The sequence below is a fragment of the Danio aesculapii genome, chromosome 25, assembly GCF_903798145.1.
Source record: "Danio aesculapii chromosome 25, fDanAes4.1, whole genome shotgun sequence".
NCBI lineage: Eukaryota > Metazoa > Chordata > Actinopteri > Cypriniformes > Danionidae > Danio > Danio aesculapii.
Genome location: NC_079459.1, coordinates 33,290,352 through 33,313,947, shown reverse-complemented (window position 1 = coordinate 33,313,947; position 23,596 = coordinate 33,290,352). Strand labels below are relative to the sequence as shown.

The 23,596-nt window shown below is 34.9% G+C and overlaps 1 protein-coding gene across 1 annotated transcript; it reads left to right on the top strand.

Moving 5' to 3' along the window:
- The first annotated feature begins 217 nt into the window (after window positions 1-217).
- thoc5 (THO complex 5) lies at window positions 218-23,364 on the top strand. The gene is made up of 20 exons (XM_056452156.1): window positions 218-335; window positions 2,282-2,379; window positions 5,662-5,805; window positions 5,889-6,002; window positions 6,736-6,833; window positions 9,131-9,277; window positions 9,362-9,476; window positions 12,431-12,563; window positions 12,740-12,817; window positions 12,916-12,959; window positions 13,036-13,135; window positions 15,403-15,511; window positions 15,593-15,694; window positions 17,408-17,504; window positions 17,732-17,843; window positions 18,202-18,305; window positions 18,410-18,497; window positions 20,013-20,128; window positions 20,463-20,656; window positions 23,148-23,364. The coding sequence occupies exons 2-20, from the start codon at window positions 2,284-2,286 to the stop codon at window positions 23,209-23,211; spliced, it is 2,055 nt and encodes a 684-aa protein (XP_056308131.1). The 5' UTR covers window positions 218-335; window positions 2,282-2,283; the 3' UTR covers window positions 23,212-23,364.
- Window positions 23,365-23,596: the final 232 nt, after the last annotated feature.

Below are 23,596 nucleotides of genomic sequence, written 5' to 3'. Positions count from 1 at the left end.
TATGCACTATGGATTTGATATTTATTTATGATATATTAGTAACCTGGAATTAAAAAGCTTAACAAAAAGTATTTATAGAATTTAAATGCATTACTTTAAATTAAATGTGTGTTTTTTTCAGGGATTATTTTGGTAATTTTATATGCAGCTAATAATTTTAGTTGAAATCTTTTTTACGCGGTTAGAGGTCTTTTATTGTGTCAACCAGCAGCGGACGTGCTGTCTGTTGTTTCCTCCACGCAGCAGCCTGCTCGCTTCTGCTGCATGAATGACAACGGCTAATGATTAAATTCGCGTCTCTAAATAACACAGTAGGACAAATACAGTCAATAAAGGTGAGGTTTTATGCCTTAGTATTCATCGAGGCGTCTTATTTAAACACAACATGAGGCGCATCTTGGTTTAAAGCAATCTGCGGTTACTTCAAGAAGCTAACGTTAACCGGATAGCACAAAGTTAGATCAGCGATATTTTAATTGTATAAATGTAGTTTCATTAATATCTTGAATTTCCTCATATATGTTTTATGAATACGTTTTGTTATTTTTATCAGAATTCTCATTTATTTTAAATTTGCTTTAATTTTAAATGCGTTGTCACACAAATTATAAACAGTGATTTGCTATGCTATTTATTACATTATATGTAATGTAATAAACTTTTTATATTTTTAATAATTTTCAGTATTTTAGCTATGCATTTATAGTTTTGTATTGTACTATCTATTTTTATATCCAGCTATATGTAAAAACAGCAATAAATATTGAACATGTCACCATTTTTCAACAGGAGCTGTTGAAATTTTCCCTGGATGTTGGTAACAACCAAAGAAATCCATATATGCAAAGATAACAAAACTGATTAGTTTACAAATGAAGTTATGTGTAATAAAATGAAATGACACAGGGAAAAAGTATTGAACACACGAAGAAAGGGAGGTATATTTAGGCAGTGAAAGCCCAGACAGCAGCTGAAATCTCTCAGTAGTTCTTCAGCAACTCTCTGCCCTTCCTCAGTGTAAATGAATATCAGCTGCTTCAGTCCAACATCTACATTAGCAGGAGGATGAAGATGAAACCATTTCAGCAAGACAATGATCCAAAACACAGCCGAGGAAACTCTCAGATGCTTTCAGAGAAAGAAAATCAAGCTGTAGAATGGCCCAGCCAATCACCTGACCTGATTATCCAATATAACATATTGTAAAATAAAGCTCAGATTTGATAGACGAGACTCACAGAACCATCAATATTTTTACACTCTGTTGAAGTCTGTGAGAAACTCACACCTGAGTAATGCATGAGGCTTCATTCTCCATATGAAAGGCGTCTTTAAGCTGCCATCATTAATAACACTTTTATATAAAGTGTTAAATACATTTCAGTAGTTCAGCACTTTCTCCTTGTGTGATTACATTGTTATTACACACAACTCATTTTTCAGTTTTTCTTTTGTTTTGTTTTATTTTTATGTTTTGTGTTGTTTGGGTTTTTACCAAAATTTGATTCAATTCCATGTCAACAGCTCCACATATATATATATGTGTGTGTGTGTGTGTGTGTGTATATATATATATATATATATATATATATATATATATATATATATATATATATATATACATACATATATACATACATACATATATACATACATATATACATACACATACATATATACATACATATATATATATATATGTATGTATATATATATGTATGTATGTATATATGTATGTGTATGTATATATGTATGTGTATGTATGTATGTATATATATATATATATATATATATATGTATATGTGTGTGTGTGTGTGTGTGTGTGTGTATAAGTATAATAATTTGTATATGAAATTTTTATAATTAACACATTTTTATTTCAAATGTATTAAATATTTATTTATGAAACAAATTAACCTTAAATATTACAATGTAATACACAATTTGTTGCAATATTTCTATTTTCAGTAAATTCATATTTAATTTAGTTTTTCCTGTCGACAGCAAATTTTTTTTTGAAGAAGGTTTACATTTTTTTTTTTTTATTAAAAAATTTTACTATAGGAATTGTCAAACATAAATGACATAATATCAGTTTTGTGCAACAAAATAAAACAGTAATCAACTCTAACGATTTGTATGCTTTATTATAAAATATAATTATTCGTAGTAACATATTAAGCTTTTCACATCTTATAGTACAATTAAAAAACTCGCAAGAATATGCCATCACAGTGTTATGTGATAATGTATACTCTTTCTGATCTCTTTCATCTTCCAGCCATGTCCTCAGACGCTGTGAAGAAGCGAAAGCCGAAGGTCATCCGTAGTGAAGCAGGGACTCCGGAGACCAAACGTGGCCGAGCAGAAAGCGAACAGGTGAGTAACTGGCATCTGAAGTGCATTAAAAATCACAGCCGCAATCCTTCTTTTGTGATAACTCTCATATATCCCTGTGCAGCCGAGTGCAGTCAGTTCACATGTCAAGCTCAGGAAGGTCAGGTTGAGGCAGGTGCAGGTACAATCCAGCATGACGCACTCATTCAGGCTTCAGATGTGTGTTTGTGTGTGTGTGTGTGTTTTAGGGCTGCATGATACTGGAAAGATATGCAGTATTGCTGTTGAGTATTGCAATAACGATATTTCTTGCGAATATTTTTATATAATTTAATGATTTTAAACAGGTAAAAGAAAATTTTCAGATCTAATTATTCTAATTCAGACTAAAAAACGTTGAGGTGGGAACATTTAGTCTTTAAAGGGCACCTATGTTACCCCTTTTTCACGATTTAAGATCAGTCTTTTGTGTCTCTAGAATATGTCTGTAAAGTTTCATCTTAAAACACCCATCAGATTATTTATTATACCTTCAGAACATTAGGATTTTCTGCTCTGGACACAATGTAGCTGTTCTTGTTGCCTGTGCCTTTAATGCTAGTTCTCCCCGCCCACCGTTCCCACATACCTGTCAGAGTGTGCCTCAATCTCAGCCTCAGCTGTGGCAGATAAACAGCAGAGTGACAGACATGAAGGAAGCAGATCTTGCATAAAATTTGGGAAAAATACTACAGTAAGAACGATGCCACGATGAGTCACACACAATGTCGTTACAAAGTTTACGCACACATCCACGCACGCACACACACACAGTGCGCACTTTTAGCTTTGCACTGTTTTTACACGCAAATGTGACAGGATACATGTTAATCTCCACTGCTGTATGGATATCCATTATGTTAATGTACAAAATAAACCTGATTTAACGTCCACACACCGGGACTGAAGTGTCTTCTTTTATAATTGTACTGACACTGTGTGGCTGTGGTGATGAAGTAAAGCTGAAGTAAATCGCTGTAATTCATTACAAACATGCACTGTTTTAAAAGCATTGTAAACTTGTAAAACTCATCCTTGAGGTGCAGATGATCACAGAGAGCAGAACAGATCTTTTAATCCCGGTTGCTTTGCGCACATCCTGTCTTGTTGATATTATTATACACGTTATTACAGAGACATGTTAATACGCGGCTGTCAATCAATTCGGTGGGCGGGGAAACCGCACTTCTACGTCATGTTGCGGTTGGCCTCAAAATGGAAGGGATTTGGATCCTATTTTAACATGAAATTTAAAAAAAAAGAGACTTATTGTCTTGTTATTACCTCAGTATACCTCAGCTCTGTCCATCAGTCCAAAGAGCTTACAAAAGATGATTTTCATCATAGGTGCCCTTTAAAACACTATGATAATGAGTGGAAACCTCAGTAGATATTCTGAATCTGATTGACTGTTGCCATTATTTCTGCCTTTAGTGTTTATTTTCAGCTGTAGGTTCATCTTTGGGCTCCACCCAATAATAGCGGAACAGCAACTACTACCCCCCACCCCAAATATATTTATTGGTTACCCCCCCCCCCCTTAAAACACTATGAATATGAGTGAAAACCTCAGTAGATATTCTGAATCTGATTGGCTGTTGCCATTACTTCTGCCTTTAGTGTTTATTTTCAGCTGTAGGTTCATCTTTGGGCTCCACCCAATAATAGCGGAACAGCAACTACTACCCCCCACCCCAAATATATTTATTGGTTACCCCCCCCCCCCCTTAAAACACTATGAATATGAGTGAAAACCTCAGTAGATATTCTGAATCTGATTGGCTGTTGTCATCGTTTCTGCCTTTAGGTTTATTTTCAGCTGTAGGTTCATCTTATATATTTATTGGTTATCACCCCCCCACCCCCAATAAACTAGGCATACAATAACATTCCAGCCTACAAAACAGCACGCATCCACACCCTTCGTATATACATATAAACACATTCAAATGACATAACTAAACAATAAATAAATAAAATAAGTAAAAAAAAATAATAATAATAATGAATTGAAACATTTGAAAAATAGATAATGACAAAATAAACTGTAATACAATAAAAAAAAAAACATGTTTACAAACAAAAGGGAGGCGGGGCTCAAGATAGTAAGGTCCCATCTGATTGGTCAAATTTAGAAAAAGAAACAATACGTAAATTAAATGTAATTCATCACAGATGTCTGCAATACATATATGGCGATAATGATAATTTAGCTATATATTGTGCAGCCCTAGTGTGTTTCATGAGTTCAGATGAGTTCCGCTGCTGGTCTGTTGATGTGAGAATAATGTGGCATGTGTGCGTAGGTCACGTTTCCAGCCGGACCTCATCTTATCGGACAGAGGAAGCTGTTTACAGCAAAGAATCAGGTTTTAACATGAGATCTCTCTCTCTCCCTCTCTCTCTCTCTCTCTTGTTTTCTCTCTCTCTGATGGCAGCAGGGTCCAAAAATGAACCCACCAATTAGGCTGTTCCTTGGAAAAGAAATTGTGAAAATGATATTAACACAATGGATTAACATAATTCTGGCATTCAGCCACTAAAATGATAGATGATCAGTCAGTTTTATGATTTAGTGCATTTAGCTATTATAATTTATTTAATTATTTAGGTATTAACAAAACTGCTTAATATTAAGAATAATGTATTATTTTTATTGCTAGTATATTAGAATTATTGTTATTACTCTATAAATGAATTCAATTTTTGTTTAGTTTCTGTAAAATATTTATTTAAAAACTATTATAATGTTAATAGTATCATGTTATAAAATAATAATATAATATTACAGTTATAAGAGTTGTCATTGCTTATGAGTACAGCAGTAATATAGTAATATTGTTGCTGTACTGACATTAAATTGCAAGGCATTGAGTTAATTTGTAATATTCATCTGCAAAAGGATATTATCGTTATTACTATTATTATATTTGTTCTAACATTTAATGTTAAATTATGTAATATTTAAATGCATATATGTATTAATAATTATTGTTATTATTTCTTCATAAATTAATGATTGTTTTTTTTTTTTTATAATGCAAATTTAGCCAAAAAATAAGATTTAAAATCTTCTATAATTATAGCATGTATTTTTGTGTCCTGCTTTGCCATCGACACCTTTTTATTTGCACTTTTGGGGTGTGCAGGGTCACATAAGGTCACAGTTTTTAGTCTCACTCTCTAAGACAGTAAGTTTAAGGCAGGCAGGGCAGTGTGTATGTATAAGTGTGTGTTTCCGAGTGTGTTTTCAGGTCACTCAGAGTGTGTGTGTGTGTGATTTAGGATGTGCGTGTGTATAATGAAGAAGTGGAGCTGGAGGACAGAGACCCGCAGCAGGACTACACGCTCTATAAGGAAACGTGCGCCGCTCTGGCCAAACTCATGGCAGAAATCCAGGAGCTGAAGACCAGCGGCGCCAAAGATGGAGTGAGTTTCAATATTTGTTGTGTGTTTGAGTCAGAATATGAAGCTCAGTGGATGAAGCTGATCTTTGCTTGATACGTTTCTAGAGTGCTGAGATCGAGTTGAGACGCAAACAGAGCAGCATTCACTTCATTACCCTGAAGAAACTCAATCGCCTGGCGCATATGAGGCTGAAGAAAGGCCGAGACCAGACACACGAGGTAAACACACACACAACACACACATTATCTATTACATTCTTCCTCTGTAGAAAGTCGTATATTTTTTTATTTGGCTGGAGGTCAATTTTATTATACAAAAATCAGTTCTATACGGGATTGGGTGGCAATAATCTGTGAATATAAGCAACTTCTAATGGCAAAAATGTATTCATTTTATTTTTTATAATCACACTTGATAAAAACAGTCTGCAGAAACACTTTGATTGACATTCTCCCTTTGTACGTGTCATCAGAGGGGGAAATCCCCACCCACCCACTAGATGTATTTGAGGTGCATGTACACCCACCCCTTTGAAACTCTCCAGTGTCCCTGTATCTGTGTTTACACTCAGTAAACAACAGTGAGTTCGGTGAACTGATGTCCTTCACGGCCAATCACAGTCATTTCTGTTTGGCACGTGAACACAATTGCAAATCAGTGCTGTTTAAGAACACGCTCGACATCGCTCAAAGGTTATCGGGAAATTCACGTTTCTAAAATCTCAGTATTGATTGGTACCGAATTCCAGTATCGTGACAACCCTAGTATGTACAAATATGACCTTTTTGTTTATCTTTGAAATCTAACTATGAACTTAGTTATTAAAAGTTATGTGCACCCCTGGTTATTATGCTGCATCAATGCTTTACACACTCACAAAGGCTAGCCCAGTTTTCTGTTCAGTATTCTTGATGATTGTTATTTGAACAGTGTGTCTCTCTCTGTCTGCAGGCGAAGCAGCGGGTGGATGTTCTCCACCTGCAGCTGCAGAATCTGCTGTATGAGGTTATGCACCTGCAGAAGGAGATCGGCAAGTGTCTTGAGTTCAAGTGAGTGTTGGACAGACGATGGCAGGGAAATTTATATTTATATTGCAACATGCTAAGATACTAAAATGTTAACAGTGTTTGTAGTTATAAAATGTTAGCAACTTTTCTAAAACAAAACATGTTAACAATGTGCTAAAAATGTGTTTAAATATAGCATGTTGGTAAATATGCTAGCAACATGTTACCAATGTTAAATAAATTGTTAGTTAAATCTGATTAAAACTTGCTAAACATGTTTGAGAGGTACTAGCAATGTGGTAAATCAAGCTAGTGTTGTATTAAATTTCTAACAATTTGCATTGTTATACATTGCTAACATGTTAAGGCTGTGCTACCAATGTGTTAAAACATGCTGCTAATGTTGTACAATGTAGCAGCTTGTTAAACCTTGCTACTGACATGTTTAAGGATCCTAGTAATATAGTAAATCAGGCTAATGTCATATTAAATTCTAAACATCTTACTTTGCTAGCAAATTGTTAACAATGTGCTACCTATGTGTTAAAACATGCTGTTTATATTCTACAACATGAAAAGAAATGCTAGAAGCAACTTGTTAACTTGCTGCTGACGTGTTTAAGGATACTAGCAATTTAGCAAATCAGGCTAATGTCAAATTAAATTAATTCATCTTTGCTAGCAAGTTTATAACATGTTAGCAATGTGCTACCTAGGTTTTAAAACATGCTAATGTTGCACAACATGAAAAAAGTGTTTGTAGCAGCTTGTTAAAACTTGCTACTTACATGTTTAGGGATACTAGCAATATAGCAAATCAGGCTAATGTCAAATTAAATTCTTAACATCTTACTTTGCTAGTAAATTGATAACAGGTTAACAATGTGCTACCTATGTGTTAAAACATGCTGCTAATGTTTTACAACATGAAATAGTGCTAGTAGAAACTTAACAAAACTTGCTACTGACATGTTTGGAGATACTAGCAATATAGCAAATCAAGCTAGTGTCGTATTAAATTTCTAACAACTTACTGTGCTAACAAATTGCTAACATGTTAGTGGTGTGCTTACAGTGTGTTAAAATATGCTGCTAATGTTCCACAACATGAAAACAAATGCTAGTAGCAACTTATTAAAACTTGCTACTGACACGTTTGGAGATACCAGCAACATAGCAAATCAGGCTAATGTCAAATTAAATTCTTAACATCTTACTTTGTTAGCAAATTTATAACAGCTTAGCAGTGTGCTACCTATGTGTTAAAACATGCTGCTAATGTTCTACAACATGAACAAATGCTTGTATCAGCTTGTTAAACCTTGCTACTGACATGTTTAAGGGTCCTAGCAACATAGCAAATTAGGCCCATGTCATATTAAATTCTTAACATCTTTTTTGCTAGCAAATTGCTAACATGTTAGTGGTGTGCTTACAGTGCGTTAAAACATGCTGCTAAAATTCTACAACATGAATAAAATGCTTGTAGCAGCTTGTTAAAACTTGCTACTGACATGTTTAGGGATACTAGCAATATAGCAAATCAGGTTAAGTCATATTAAATTCTTAACATCTTACTTTGCTAGCAAATTGATAACAGGTTAGCAATGTGCTACCTATGTGTTAAAACATGCTGCTAATGTTCTACAACATGAACAGATGCTAGTAGCAACATGTTAACTTGTTACTGACATGTTTGGGGATACTAGAGATATAGCAAATCAGGCTAGTGTCATAGTAAATTTATAACAAAAATAACTGTTAGCTTCGTGCATTAAATGTTAATTAAATATCAGCTACATGCTAATAGATGTTCCAACAACCCCAAAATAGTTTAGTAATGTCAAATCACGTGTTTTTATTAAACTAATATGTCTATCGGGAAAATGTTTTTCGACACACACACACACACACACACACACACACACACACACACACACACACACACACACACACACACACACACACACACACACACACACACACCCCCCACACAAAAGCTCTATACAGATACTACTGGAGCGCTGATATAATTATAATAATTATATATGCTATATGTAATCGGATAATAATTATTTGAGAGGAAAATCCAGGACTTTTTAAACAACAACTGGAAAAGTAAGAACTGGTAATGTAAGAAATTTTCTGCTTTAATTAAAATTTTTGATGTGATTAAGGCAAATTCAACATGTTTGCGGCCAATACGTCACACTCAAATCACATTCAAATCAGAAATTCACCTCAATTTGCATGTTTTCATTGACCTATGTAATTTCCTTGTGTAAGTACTTACATTTGCATGAGAATCCTTCAAAAACGTCTGTGTGTGTGTGTTTCAGGTCCCAGCATGAGGAGATTGAGCTGGTCAGTGAGGACGAGTTCTTCCAGGATGCTCCGGCCGAGATCTCACGGCCTCAGGTCACGCGGGAGGATCAGCATCAGCTCACGCTCGCTCGGCTGGACTGGGAACTGGAGCAGAGGAAGAGGTGATGCACATCAACAGCGTTACATGCACCTCAAATACATCCAAACCTCCCTCTAAATGTTAATAAGGGTATCCAATGGTGCAGGTTGGCGGAGCAGTATAAGACATCTCTGTCCAGCAAAGAGAAGATCCAGAAAGCCATTGAGCAGAAGCGAGAATATCTGAGCAGCTTACAGCCCGGACTGCAGAACATCATGCAGGTCAAACGTTTGATTATGGTTATGGAGTAATACAACTCTGATTAAAGTAATATGTTGCATTTTAAAGAAACACTTCACTTGTTTTGGAAATAAGCTTGTTTTACAGCTCTTATTAAGGTAAACAGTTGAGTTTTAGCATTTTTGAATCAATTCAGCTGATCTTCGGGTCTGGTGGGAGCACTTTTAGCTTAGCATAGCATGAATAATTGAATCGGATTAGACCATTAGCATCTAAAAAAATTCAAACAAGAGTTTTGATGATTTTCCTCCTTAAAGCTTGACTTTTCTGTTGTTACATCGTGTACTAAGACCTGACGGAAAATGAAAAGTTGCAACATTTTAGGCTGATGAAACTAGGAACTATACTCTCATTCTGGCGTAAAAATTAGGAACTTTGCTGCTGTACCATGGCTGAATTAGGTGCAATGATATTCCACAGTGCTGTTATCTAGCTGAGGACTATTTTCAGGTGCTGCTTAATATCATTGTGAATTAGCGAAATTAAATTTTTATACATTTCTGAGCAACATGCTAATGGTCTAATCCGATTCAATGCTTTATGCTAAGCTAAGCTAAAAGGGCTCCCACCAGACCTGGAGATCGGCAGAATGGATTCAAAAATGCTAAAACTTACATATTTAATTCAGGGTGTCTGCGGTGTCTTAAAAAGTATTAATAATTGATAAATTAATTATGAGAAAATTAAGGCTTTTAAAAGGTATTTAAAGTCTTAATCACGTTTGTACGAGGTCTTACATTTTGTTCAAGCGCTGTCCAAAGTGTTTGACTCCAAAAAAGCATAAATATGTTTATTTACCTTGATTGGTTTGGACCGGGTGTGTCCGGCCAAGCTCCTCTGTCCGGGTGATGTCACGTAATTTGCAGCAAATGCGGGAAGGTGATGTGACGCTCTCCACATGTAGCGAAACCATGGAGCATGGCTATTCAATTGGCGGCCCTCCAAATAGTGTGAGCAAGACATAATAAATAAATTTAGTTCAGTCGAAAAATGGCCGCTATAATTATGAAGCGCATCTGTTCAATACAGCACAAGCTGCAGTTGAAGGCTGCGCAGAGCATGAGTCACCTGAAATCAAGCGAGTGAGTGGCGCGAGCAGCGAAAACATTTGGATACTTGAGCTTAAAGGCTTCTCAAGGCCAGTTATGCTACCTGTGTGCTAGGTTAAAGTTCCAAGCTTATTGCTACACTAAGGCTAATACGCACGCACACTGGATTAACTATAGCAGCGGGCTGTTCATATATCGCGTCTTTTCTATATGCAAGTTTGTCATTTCCAATATTAGAATATATGCTAATATGCCTGCGCAAGCAGAGCAATGTGCTCGCGCCTTTCAGATGCACAGAGTAGAAAACATCTCAGCCGTAGTGAGAGTTTAAATGTAAACAAAAGATATGTTAGACGAATTATTACAAATTATTCAAATGATTATGTATGAACGCAAATGATAACAACAGATCATTTAAATACCCAATATAAAGCTTAAATTTACATTAGCAGTGAAAACCGTGAAACCATGATTACTCTTCAGACTATATAATCGTACAACCAAAATCTATAATTGTTGCATCCATAATTGTTACGCAGTTCAAAACATAACATATGAATGTGTCTGAATGTAGAAGAAGCCTACTTAAGCATTGCACTGCTTTTATTGTGCTTTGAAATACATTTGAATGCTTGTTTAAAAAAAAAAACACACATTGTACAATGCACTGATATTATATAGTTTCGAAATGCAATATATTAACATTTTAATGTAGAAAAATACAACGTGGGTGTCTTAAGGAGCAAAAATACAACATATGGGTTGTCATCATTCATATTGCCGCTCATTTGGGATGCTTTTCATGAACTGGCCCCCATGACAAACATGAATAATTGAATCGGATTAGACCATTAGCATCTAATAAAATTCAAACAAGAGTTTTGATGACTTTCCTATTTACAGCTTGACTCTTCTGTAGTTACATCGTGTACTAAGACCGACGGAAAATGAAAAGTTGCAACATTTTAGGCTGATGGAACTAGGAGCTATACTCTCATTCTGGCATGAAAATTAGGAACTTTGCTGCTGTACCATGGCTGAATTAGGTGCAATGATATTCCACAGTGCTGTTATCTAGCTGAGGACTATTTTCAGGTGCTGCTTAAGATCATTGTGAATTATCGAAATTAAATTTGTATACATTTCTGAGCGACATGCTAATGGTCTAATCCGATTCAATGCTTTATGCTAAGCTAAGCTAAAAGGGCTCCTACCAGACCTGGAGATCGGCAGAATAGATTCAAAAATGCTAAAACTCACATATGGGTTGTGTCATCATTCATATTGCCGCTCATTTGGGATGCTTTTCATGAACTGGCCCCCATGACAAACTAATTGAATAGCCCTGCCATAGAGCAAAACAGACGGCAAAATGGGATAATGCAAGTTTGCATATCCCTGGTTGGAGAAAGACGAGTTTAAACAGTGGCTGAAACCTGTCGCTGAAAACAACCACATGATTTATTCAAGGTTTGTTTCTTCAGAGATTATCTGAGTTCTGTTGCATGGTTGTGCTCCATTCATTTATTTAACTACAACTGTTTATTAAGTTAAAGGTTTGATGCTGATTAGAACTTGAAGTGGTGTTGAGGTCTTAAAGTATTCTGAGAAGGTCTTTAAAAAGTCTTAAAAAGGTATTGAAATTACCTTTGGGATTCCTGCATATACCCTGTAATTCTAGGGGAGTTGTAAAATGAGTCAATGTTCAAAAATAGTGGAGTGTTGCTTTAAAATATAAGTGAAGAGCTGAAGTGGTAGCTGCACATTGCAAAAATAGTTAATAGCAACAGTATTTATGATTAAACAGAGCTTTGGTGAGGATAAGACACTTCTCTATAAAATTATTGATTATAAGAGACTGACTGATGTCTCTCTTTCTGTTGCAGGCGTCTCTCCCAGTGCAAGAGTATTTGTCGATGCCGTTCGAGCACATGCAGAAGCAGGCAGAAGTGGCCCGTCACCTGCCGCCCCCTCTGTATGTGCTGTTCGTCCAGGCTGGTGCTTACGGACAGGCCTGCGGTGAGACTCACTTCTTCATTGCAACATGTTGAAAATTGCAACATGTTGAAACCTAATAGCATTTTTTTCCCTCTAAATGTTAGCAACATGCTAGTGATGTGCAAAAACCTGTTAGAAATATGCTAGCATGATGAAACCGGTTGCTTAATTCTCTTAATCTGTCTGTATCAATCTAGATAAAAATCTGACTGTGAGCATCCGTGGAGACGTGGATGAAGCTAAAGCTCTTTCCAGACCACCCGAAGACTCGCAAGGTACGTGTGTGTGTTTGTGTGTGTGTGTGTTCACTCTGTTTAATGAATGTGTGTGATGTTCAGTTAAGTCTTATGTTTCGCATCTGTTTCTGTCTCAGATGATGAAAGTGATTCAGATGCTGAAGAGGAGCAGCAGAACACGGTCAGGCTGTGCTTTTATGTCCTTCATGTTTATTATCTTCCAGCTAATGTGTGCTAATGTTGTCGTTTCTGTTCAGAAGCGCCGGCGGGCGACAGTAGGAGTTCAGCTGGATGACAAGAGAAAGGAGATGCTTAGACGCCACCCACTCTCCCTCTGCATCGACCTCAAGTGTAAAGGTGAGAGAAAAACGCACAACAGTGGAGCCTTTCCAGGTGTCTGGGTTTCTCAGCACTGGAAGTTCTTATATAGCTCATTTCCACTGACTGGTACAGTACAGTACGGTTTGGGTCGGTACGGGTCACCTTTATCAGGCTTACGTTTCCACTACCAAGGGTACCCTTTTAGTGGGCGTGGTGTATGACAGAAAGTCAGTCGACGTCATTTTCACTCGAGAAAATGTCTACAGTAAAGCTGTACGGGTCGCTCACATATCATATGAGAAGCTCTTCTCACAAAACAGATGCTTCATACACATCAATACTTGCGTATAAAGGTTTATTACTAACTTTTCTATAAACATGAGTTGATTATAGCTGCAGATCAATGATGGTGCAGAATAGCCTACAGTAACGTCTGTAATTATATTAAATAACTAAATAAATGAACATATATGAACACATACAGCCCCTTACAGTCTCCGATATGTTACCAACTACAGAAGAACTACATATAGCAGTCATTTAGTGCTCATTTAGGTTCAAAAACAACACAAAATATAGCCTACAGTCAGTGAAAACCTCTCATCTGTGTCTGTAATCTTCAGCAGCACATGTAGCCTCTGTTAGAGAACAATTCCGTCATTCCCGGTTCATATTAGTCCAAAAGGTGAAGATAATAAGTGAGTTATACATGACATTTTGTTCATGTTTGCTGAAAAATAATGTGCTCCTTTGTTTCCGGCTTCTCCTTTGTTTCTTCGTGCTTCACTCTCGTGTTTGTCAGTGTCTGACAGGATCTGGTTTCAAAAGCACGTCAATAATCAAGTGCAGGTTATTATCATCAGCTCAAGAAGTTATTTCAGATATAGACGCGCGGCGAGCGCAAGCAAGAAAGTGAAACCGCTCGCACTTCAGACTGCCTTGTAAAAAAACTACGGGGCACAGGGTAAATCTGCTCTTCTTTTAGGCATTGTGGCTGTTCATCAAGACGACGACAAGGTTTGTTTGAGCCCGGATCGACCATGGCTCGTTATTATATGTATATATATATATACACTTAAGCTTTAATCTCTCGGCTGTGTATTGTAAACATGCCGGTTTCTTTGTTTTCATTCTGGCTTGTTGCGCGAGCGAATGACGTATCTCTGTAAACCAATAGCGTTCAGCTTCGCGTCTAGCTCCACCTTTTGGTACCGTACCGTACCACTCAGTGGAAACGGGCCAATAGTTGGGTAAACTTATGCTGTGTTCACATCATGCACGAATAAACACGCAATAAATAGACGCGTGGACATTTTGAGTTTACGCGCTTCATTCGTGTGTCAAATTCCCTTAACAATAGACGTGGATTCACATCATGGACTGATTCTAGCTTTGTTGCTAAATGGCTAACATGAATTTTATTGAGAGAGTAGCTGTGCAATATGCACTTTAGAAAGGCTGAAAAACAGTGTAGATTCGTTCACTAGGTCCTTTCAGAGGTGCACCCAGCTCAGTTCATCAACTCCTCCAGAAACTATACCTGGATGATGGAGGCTTTCAGCGGTGCTTCCGACTGAGCCCAGCCCAGTTTGATCAGCTGTTGCCTGGTGTCGGCAGGAGGATTCCCTCTCGGGACACCAACAACAGGCATTACGTCATAATCACGCACCTAAAGAGGAAGCTCCTGATTGGTTGACGTGCACGAATGTCTGCTGAAGTTCAGATTTTCCAACTCAAGTGATTCGCAAAATGCTCAACTCGATGTCGCGTCTTTGCATTGACTTAACATGTAAATCACTCATACTTGATGCTTCATCCGCGTCTGGTGTGAACGCAGCATTAGAGCGCAGTGAATGAGAGAGTACAACAAATATATTTTTCTCCATCCTATTTGCTCAAAAAAAGAAAAGAACTCAAATTTTCTGAAAATTTTTCATTTTTGCTTTCTTCTGTTGAACCCAAAACAAGATATTTTGAAGAATGTTGGAAAAATCATTGGAATCTAGATTAGGAACAAATTTTTTCATGTTGTAAAAGATTAGCAGCAAACAATACTGTTTTTTACAGCATTCTTCAATGTCTAAATATAATAAACTTATATTTTATTTCCACACAACTCCTATTGTTGATTTAGATTGTGTACTGTTAAGATTAATCTGTAAACTGTATTACAATTTCAAGGATCTTTGAGTTGAAAGTTCTTCTCATTTTTGATTATTTTAATGTATCTTTGCTGAATATAACGTAATTTATTCTAGTCGTTTAATATACTCATGTTATACCTTAATTATTTCTTTCTTCAGACAGCAGCGTCCTGCATCTGTATTTCTATTATCTCATGAATCTCAACATTCTGACTGTGAAGACTAAAGTTTCTACATCTGTGGATCTGTCTGGAGCAATCAGCGCAGGGTCAGTACGACACCACAAGTCAGAAATATACATAGTTTATGTAGTTGATCATTTTCTGATGTGTTTGTGTGTCTGTCGCAGGGAGCTGTTGAACTCGGAGAGTTTGCTGAACTGTCTTTATGCATCCGATCACGGCAAAGAGACGCCAAACCCTGCAAACCGCTACCAGTTTGATAAAGTCGGGTACGAACAATATCTGCATCAGTGTTGCTGAAAGAAGCAAATGCATATAAAGTAGATGTACACCTGAAGTCAGAATTATTTGCCATACTGTGAATTATGTTCTTTTAAATTATTTCCCAAATGATGTTTAACAGATCAAGGAATTTTTTACAGTATTTACTATAATATTTTTTCTTCTGGAGAAAGTCTAACTTGTTTTATTTCAGTAGAATTTTTAATTATTGGCCCACTTTTTGGATTGTCAACAGAACAAACCACTGTAGACTTGCCTAATTAACCTAGTTAAGCCTTTAAATGTCACTTTAAGCTGTATAGAAGTGTCTTGAAAATATATCTAGTCAAATATTATTTACTGTCATCATGACAAAGATAAAATAAATCAGTTATTAGAGATGAGTTATTAAAACTATCATGATTAGAAATGTGTTGAAAAAATCTCTCCGTTAAACAGAAATTGGGGCAGGGAAATAATAATAATAATAATATAATAATATAATAATAATAATAATTGGAGCTAATAATTCAGACTTCAACTGTATATTTTCTGGATTTGCTGTCAACTGTAAAACTGAAAACATCTATATAATTGATTTCTTTTTGTCAAATTTGTTGTATGAAAAAAGGTTTAATTAATGCAATCCTTTTATTTAGTTTTATTTGTTTTTAAGCAAATATTTTATTGTATTTATTTAAATATTAATTTGTTTTAAATATTTCATTTATTTATTTAAAATATTACATTTATTGCAGTACCACTGTGACTTTTGTAATGACAATGGCATTTGCTTCTGAAATGGCATTTATGCAGTGGCTTAAATTTCCGAGATTTAATCAATGGAGATTTGAAATATTATTAATTATAATTTTGGTATTATTGAGATTCTATAATATTATTATAAAGATGTTTGTGGAAAAATTAAATATATATTAATATTATTATTATTATGATATTATGAGTGAGTTTCATGAAAACAGCACTGGCTTCTTATATGGCATTTATGCAATGTTTTGTATAATTCAATTTAGAGAAATACTATATCTGGGACAATCAGTGCTTGCTTGTATTTATATACAGTTGAAGTCAGAATTATTAATCCCCCTGAATTATTTTTTCCCCAATTTCTGTTTAACGGAGAGAAGATTTTTCAACACATTTCTAATCATAATAGTTTTAATAACTCATTTCTAATAACTGATTTATTTTATCTTTGCCATGATGACAGTAAATAATATTTGACTAGATATTCTTCAAGACACTTCTATACAGCTTAAAGTGACATTTAAAGGCTTAACTAGGTTAATTAGGGTAACTAGGCAGGTTAGAGTAATTAGGCAAGTTATTGTATAATGATGGTTTGTTCTGTAGACTATGAAAAAAATATAGCTTAAAGGAGCTAATAATATTGACCTTAAAATGGATTTTAAATAATTTAAAACCTGCTTTTATTCTAGCCGAAATAAAACAAATAAGACTTTCTCCAGAAGAAAAAATATTATCAGACATACTGTGAAAATTTCCTTGCTCAGTTAAACATCATTTGGGAAATATTTAAAAAAGAAAAATAAATTCAAAGGGGGGCTAATAATTCTGACTTCAACTATATATATAAATATATATTAATTTGAAAGTATATTCTTTTTAATAGTGTATCGATGATTTTTTCGTTAATTCCAAATCAGTTTGAGTTGACAATAAATGTAATTTCTGTGCAGAATCACCACATTTGCTGATTACGTGTCAGATCTCGGGCATCCATATGTTTGGGTGCAGAAACTCAGCGGTCTGCAGTTCTCATCTGATTCTGCGCAGGTGTGTGTGTGTGTGTGTGTGTGTGTGTGTGGCTTTATAAATGCTTGAATGACTTCTTGCGATGATGCTTTCTCATTTTGTATTATATTTTGCCATGCTTTTTGTGGTTAATCTCCTTTTCTGTTAAATCTTGAATGCACATTAACACACTGGCCAGTATTGTCTATAAAACGTGTTTTTCCTTATGGCTGAGGTCAGTAGTTTGAAGTAATGAGTGTTTGTTTCAGTCGGAGCTGTTGGGCAGTGCTCTGAGTGCCAGTCATATGGAGAAGAGCATGAAACTGCTGCGAGGAAGATTACAGTCTCGTCTCGCCCTGCACAAACAGTTTAGCTCACTGGGTAAAAACAGACACGTGTTTAAGCCATTATTGGTCCTGCAAAAAAATAGGGGTCTGCTATATAGACAAATATAACATTTTTGGGTGGAATTTAAAATTTTAAATTATATATTGTATATATATATATATATATGTGTGTATATATATATATATATGTGTATATATATATATATATGTGTGTGTGTGTATATACATACATATATATATATATATATATATATATATATGTATATATATATATATATATATATGTATATATGTATATGTATATATGTATATGTATGTATATGTGTATATATATGTATATATACACATATACATATACATGTATATGATTCAGTGTGTTTCTTGTGTCTCAGAGCACAGTATCGTGCCGGTCTCCAGCGAGTGCCAGCATCTGTTTCCTGCTAAAGTGGTTTCAGGTCTCACACGCTGGACCATGATGAGCCACCAGGAGTTCACTGTAAGCACTTTTTGTGTTAAGATGCTTAATGTCACACATTGACTGTATATTTAGTTGTTTTTTGAAACATGATTCAGTGTTGCTCTTTGGCTCTTGTTTTGCAGGAGCTGAGTTTCGTGCAGCATGTGTTGAAGGCCGGTCTGGTGTCCGAGACAGATCTGTTCTTCAAGGCTGTAGTGGAGAGAGGAACAGGTGGGAATCACAGCTTATTTTGGCTGAAAATGATCCTCATAGTTATTTTGCAAGACACTATTATTCAGCTTAAAGCGCAATTTATAGGCTTAATTAGGCAAGTCATTGAATAACAGTGGTTTATTCTGAAGCCAATCAAAAAAAATATTGCTAATAATATGGACCTTTTTAAACTTTTTAAAAACTGCTTTTATTCTAGCCGAAAAAACGCAAATTAGACTTTCTCCAGAAGAAAAAATATAATAGGAAATACTGTGAAAAATGTCCTTGTTTCATTAAACATCATTTGAGAAATATTCGAAAAAGGATTTAAATTTTACAGCAAGTCGTTTCTGTTTGAAATAAGTATTTATGTTAGATGAAAAATCTAAAAAGGCAAAAAATTACATTTAAGCAGCAGGACGGTTATTTTTCACTTCCACAAAGAGTATCTAAATAAAGTATTAAGTCATTTTATATATAAATTATATATATTTATGTATATGTATGTATGTATGTGTGTGTGTATATGTATATATGTATATGTATGTGTATATATATATATATATATATATATGCAGATTCGCACTCTACAACATCAGAAAGGTCCGACCCTTCCTATCTGAACATACAGCTCAACTCATTGTTCAAGCTCTTGTTCTCTCCAAACTGGATTATTGCAACTCTCTACTAGTCGGGCTTCCAGCTAATTCTATCAAACCTCTTCAGCTGCTTCAGAACGCAGCAGCACGAGTGGTCTTTGATGAACCCAAAAGAGCACATGTCACTCCGCTACTCACCCGTTTGCACTGGCTGCCAGTTGCTGCTTGCATCAAATTCAAAGCTCTGATGTTTGCTTACAAAGTGACCTCTGGCTTTGCTCCTTCTTATCTGCTCTCACTTTTGCAGATATATGTGCCCTCCAGAAACTTGCGGTCTGTGAATGAACGTCGCCTTTATTATTATTATTATTCCTTCCTAATCTGCAACTGCCTCTCTGGCTATACCACTAACTGTCTCTCTTTCTTTCTCTCTCTCTCTCTCTCTCTCTCTCTCTCTCTCTCTCTCTCCCTCTCTCCCTCTCTCTCTCCCTCCCTCCCTCCCTCCCTCCAAAAAAAAAACATTACTAATGCTCTGCTTCTTAGACTTTACACACCTGAAACTTGTCTATAGCACTTGTTCTCTGCTGCTCTTATAGTTGTGTAAATTGCTTCCTTGTCCTCATTTGTAAGTCGCTTTGGATAAAAGCGTCTGCTAAATGTAAATATATATATATATATATATATATATATATATATATATATATATATATATATATATATATATATATATATATATATATATATATATATATATATATACGTATATATATCCAGCTAATTGAGTAATCCACGTACGATGAAGGAAACCCCAGGTGGTTGAGAAACACAGTTTTAAACCATTAATAAATATAGATAAATAACTACTGTAATGTTTGAGATTGCCTGAATATCTTGATCTTCTCCATATTTATTTATCCACTGCTTTTTCTCTCAGCACGTCTGCTGGCCGCAGTGGTGGTGAACCCGCGTTACCCAGAAGTCACTCCGCTCTTCTCTCTGTCTCTGCTGTGGAAAGGCGAACGCAGCGGCCGCACCGATGATAACCTGCGGGTAAGAGTCTCAGAGCTGCTTTCATGGCACTTTTAATGTTATATATTATATAAAAAAGCAGGAATCGAATGCTAACTATAATGACAGTACAAAACAGTATTGCTGCTTCAGAATATTTCATGCATATGGATATATTGGATGCAACAGCTTGATCTTTCATAGTTAAATGAATTTGATAATTGGCGTGCAACATTTTCCCGCTAAAAGCATGTTTTTTTTATGCACAAATGTGATTTGACGTGATTTGCTGCAACGGCCCCTTAAAAACACAAGACCAATGTTGAGAATTTTGGCCCTGTCAGTGTGAACGCACAGTAATGCTCTTCTTCTGCAGGCCATGGAGAGTGAAGTGAACGTGTTTCGCACTGAGCTTCAGGGGCCACGTCCGGGTCTCCAGCTGCTGACCAATCAGATCCAGCGTCTCTGCATGTGTCTGGATGTGTATCTGGAGACGGAGAGTCAAGTGTCTGATGGGTCAGAGGGACCTAAAGAGTTTCCCAGAGAGAAGATGTGCTTGCGGACTGCTAGGTAACACACTGGACATGCTGTAATTGTGCTATCTGGATGAAGCTAATATTATTTATTATTAATTATTATTATTATTATATATATATATATATATATATATATATATATATATATATATATATATATATATATATATATATATATATATATATATATATATATTTTTTTTTTTTTTATTTATTTATTTATTTATTTATTTATTTATTTAAGATATATTTATTAATTATTATATTATTAATTATTAAAAAGTTGGTGGTCTGAGATGTTTGTTTATATATATATAATAATTAATATATATAATATAATATATATATATATATATATATATATATATATATATATATATATATATATATATTTATATATATATATATATATATATATATATATATTTATATAATCATTTATTTTATTTTTTTACACCAATAGAATTTCATCAAAAGTAGATCTTTTATTTTATAGATTATTTATTGTTTTTTATTGTTAAAAACCTGTTTCATAGAGAAGTGTTTGAAGTTTTTGCCATGAAATAGCCTGTAACTGTTTGTTGTTACAAACAGCCTGTAACTGTTTGTTGTTGTTCAAGCTGAAAGGTTATGCTTTGGTTGCCTCAGGCCTAGCCATTTCTCAAAGAATTTTAAGAACAGAAGTGTATGTGATGTGTGCCACAAGAGGCATCCAACATGCTTACATGAGGAGCGAATTAAGGAAAATCAAATAAGTTAAATTGAGCTCAAGTCAAGAAAGGCACCAAGAAAAACCTCAATTGAATCAGCCTAACGCAATAACTACAGTGGATACTTCCAATTGAGTGATTCTTGATGAAACTAACACTCAAACATAGCCATTGAAGCTGATATGGCCAGGGTTTATACGGTCATGGAAAACCTGGAAAAGTCATGGAATTTTGACAAGGCATTTTCCAGGCCTAGAAAAGTTTTGGAAAAAACAGAAAAACCCACAAAGTTTTGGAAAAGTCATGGAAATTAGTTAAACAAATATCTAGACTCATATCTAAATATCTTAATTAGTTAAACAAATATACTAGAATTAGGGCTGCGTGATATGGGAAAAATCTGACATGATCGTATTTTGTATTTCTGTGATGTGTATTACGATGTGAATATAATTTCACCAGATGATTTAACAGGTTTATTTGGATTGATTGGGGGGATTTGGTAGGGGAGTGAATCTCCAATAATATATAACAAATAAATTACAAGCATAGATAAAGTAAAGATAAAAGTGAATGATAGTTTTCAGGTATTCACTATTGGTACAGATATAGAATAATCAACACTACATAGTCTTTATTGTATATTATTAAATCTTCATTAAAGTTTTTATTAATAAAGTTAGCTTTATTAATAAAGCTTTATTATTAATAAATGACTTGTGGCTGGATGTTTTACACTCTGAAATATTGAAATGTTCACGCAGTCACAGGCCTTAAATGGACAGTTCACTCAAAGATTAAAATGTACTCACTATTTACTCATCCTTCACTTGTTTCAGCACTATAGGAGTTATTAAATTATCTTTTTGTGTTTAATTTAAATAAAAGTATGTTTGAAACAAGTGAAGCGTGGAATGAAAATGGGAAGTGATTTTTGGGTGAACTAACTTTTTAAAAATGCATGCAGATGATAAACTTTTACTCCATTCTGATTAAACTCTGTATTAAACTATAATCCCAGCATTGCATATCCTGCGATGTGACTATTGTGGATGCACACATTGCAGTATCGATGCTAAACCGATATATTGTGCAGCCCTAACTTTAATATAGCTTAGTTGTCTTTACTTTCTGTCCTTGGCCATAAACATGCTCTGATGTTATTAGTGCTGTTTAAGCATTATCAAAATCAATTTTACATAAATATTAAAGTAAATTATTATTATGCTGTAATAAATTTGAATGTGTGTTGTTTTGTTCACCCTGTACACGCAGACATTACATGAATCAATAGGTCATGAAATTTACTTGAAAGTTCTGGAAAAGTCTTGAAAAAGTGATCATTTTAATTAATTTTAGTAGTAAAAATGTGTATGAACCCTGTATGGCAATAAACTCTAAATGTTTTTTAACTTTTCTGATCAAAATAGTTTTACATTACTGAAAGAATCTGTTTTGAAGTCGCTTTTTGTTTCTAAATTAATCCGCTGTTTTGAACTAATTGCTTGAGTGAGCAATTCAATGAATCACGCATTAAGACATTCACTTGTTGCCACCTACTGGTGGTTTCGTGCCATTTACTTTTCCCTGACAGGCCAAAAACACACTGCCCAAAATGTTATTCATCATTATCCAGTTTGTCGGATATTCAGCGTTTATTCAAATTAACCACACTAACAAAGCAGTCACACTACGTCTTTTGTCAGACTTTCCAAGTGTGAACACAACTTTAACATGAGGGAAAAATCCTGTGGTATAGTAAATAATCTTTTCTAGCTCTAGTCACCAAAAACACATGAAATCTCTGTCTTTCAGGGGTCCGAGTCGCCTGAAACCCTTCAAGTACAATCATCCTCAGGGCTTCTTCAGTCATCGCTGAATCCAGATCTGAATATCAGGACAAGGAAAGCTGCATTAGTGTTATTAGGAGAGGTTTTAACCCCTCTCTCATTGTACCTTTTATCTTTATTTTTTCACCTGTTTCCCATTTCGCTCAGATAATGTGAATTAGAAAATAAAACTTTTGACCCTTCGTCTTTTTGTGGTCTTTTGGTGTGTGTGTGTGTGTGTTTCAAATATATTTTCTTAAAGCAAATCAGTTTGTAAATAAATTAATGAATAGTCTAGGTATGGGTGAAATATTTGTTCATCATTATTCTGTGATATTTATGTAAAAATGAGCTCACATGTTGTTCTGACCTGAACATAAAACATGTATATACAAGAATAAAGCGATCGCACTGAATTCTATATGTTAAATGAGT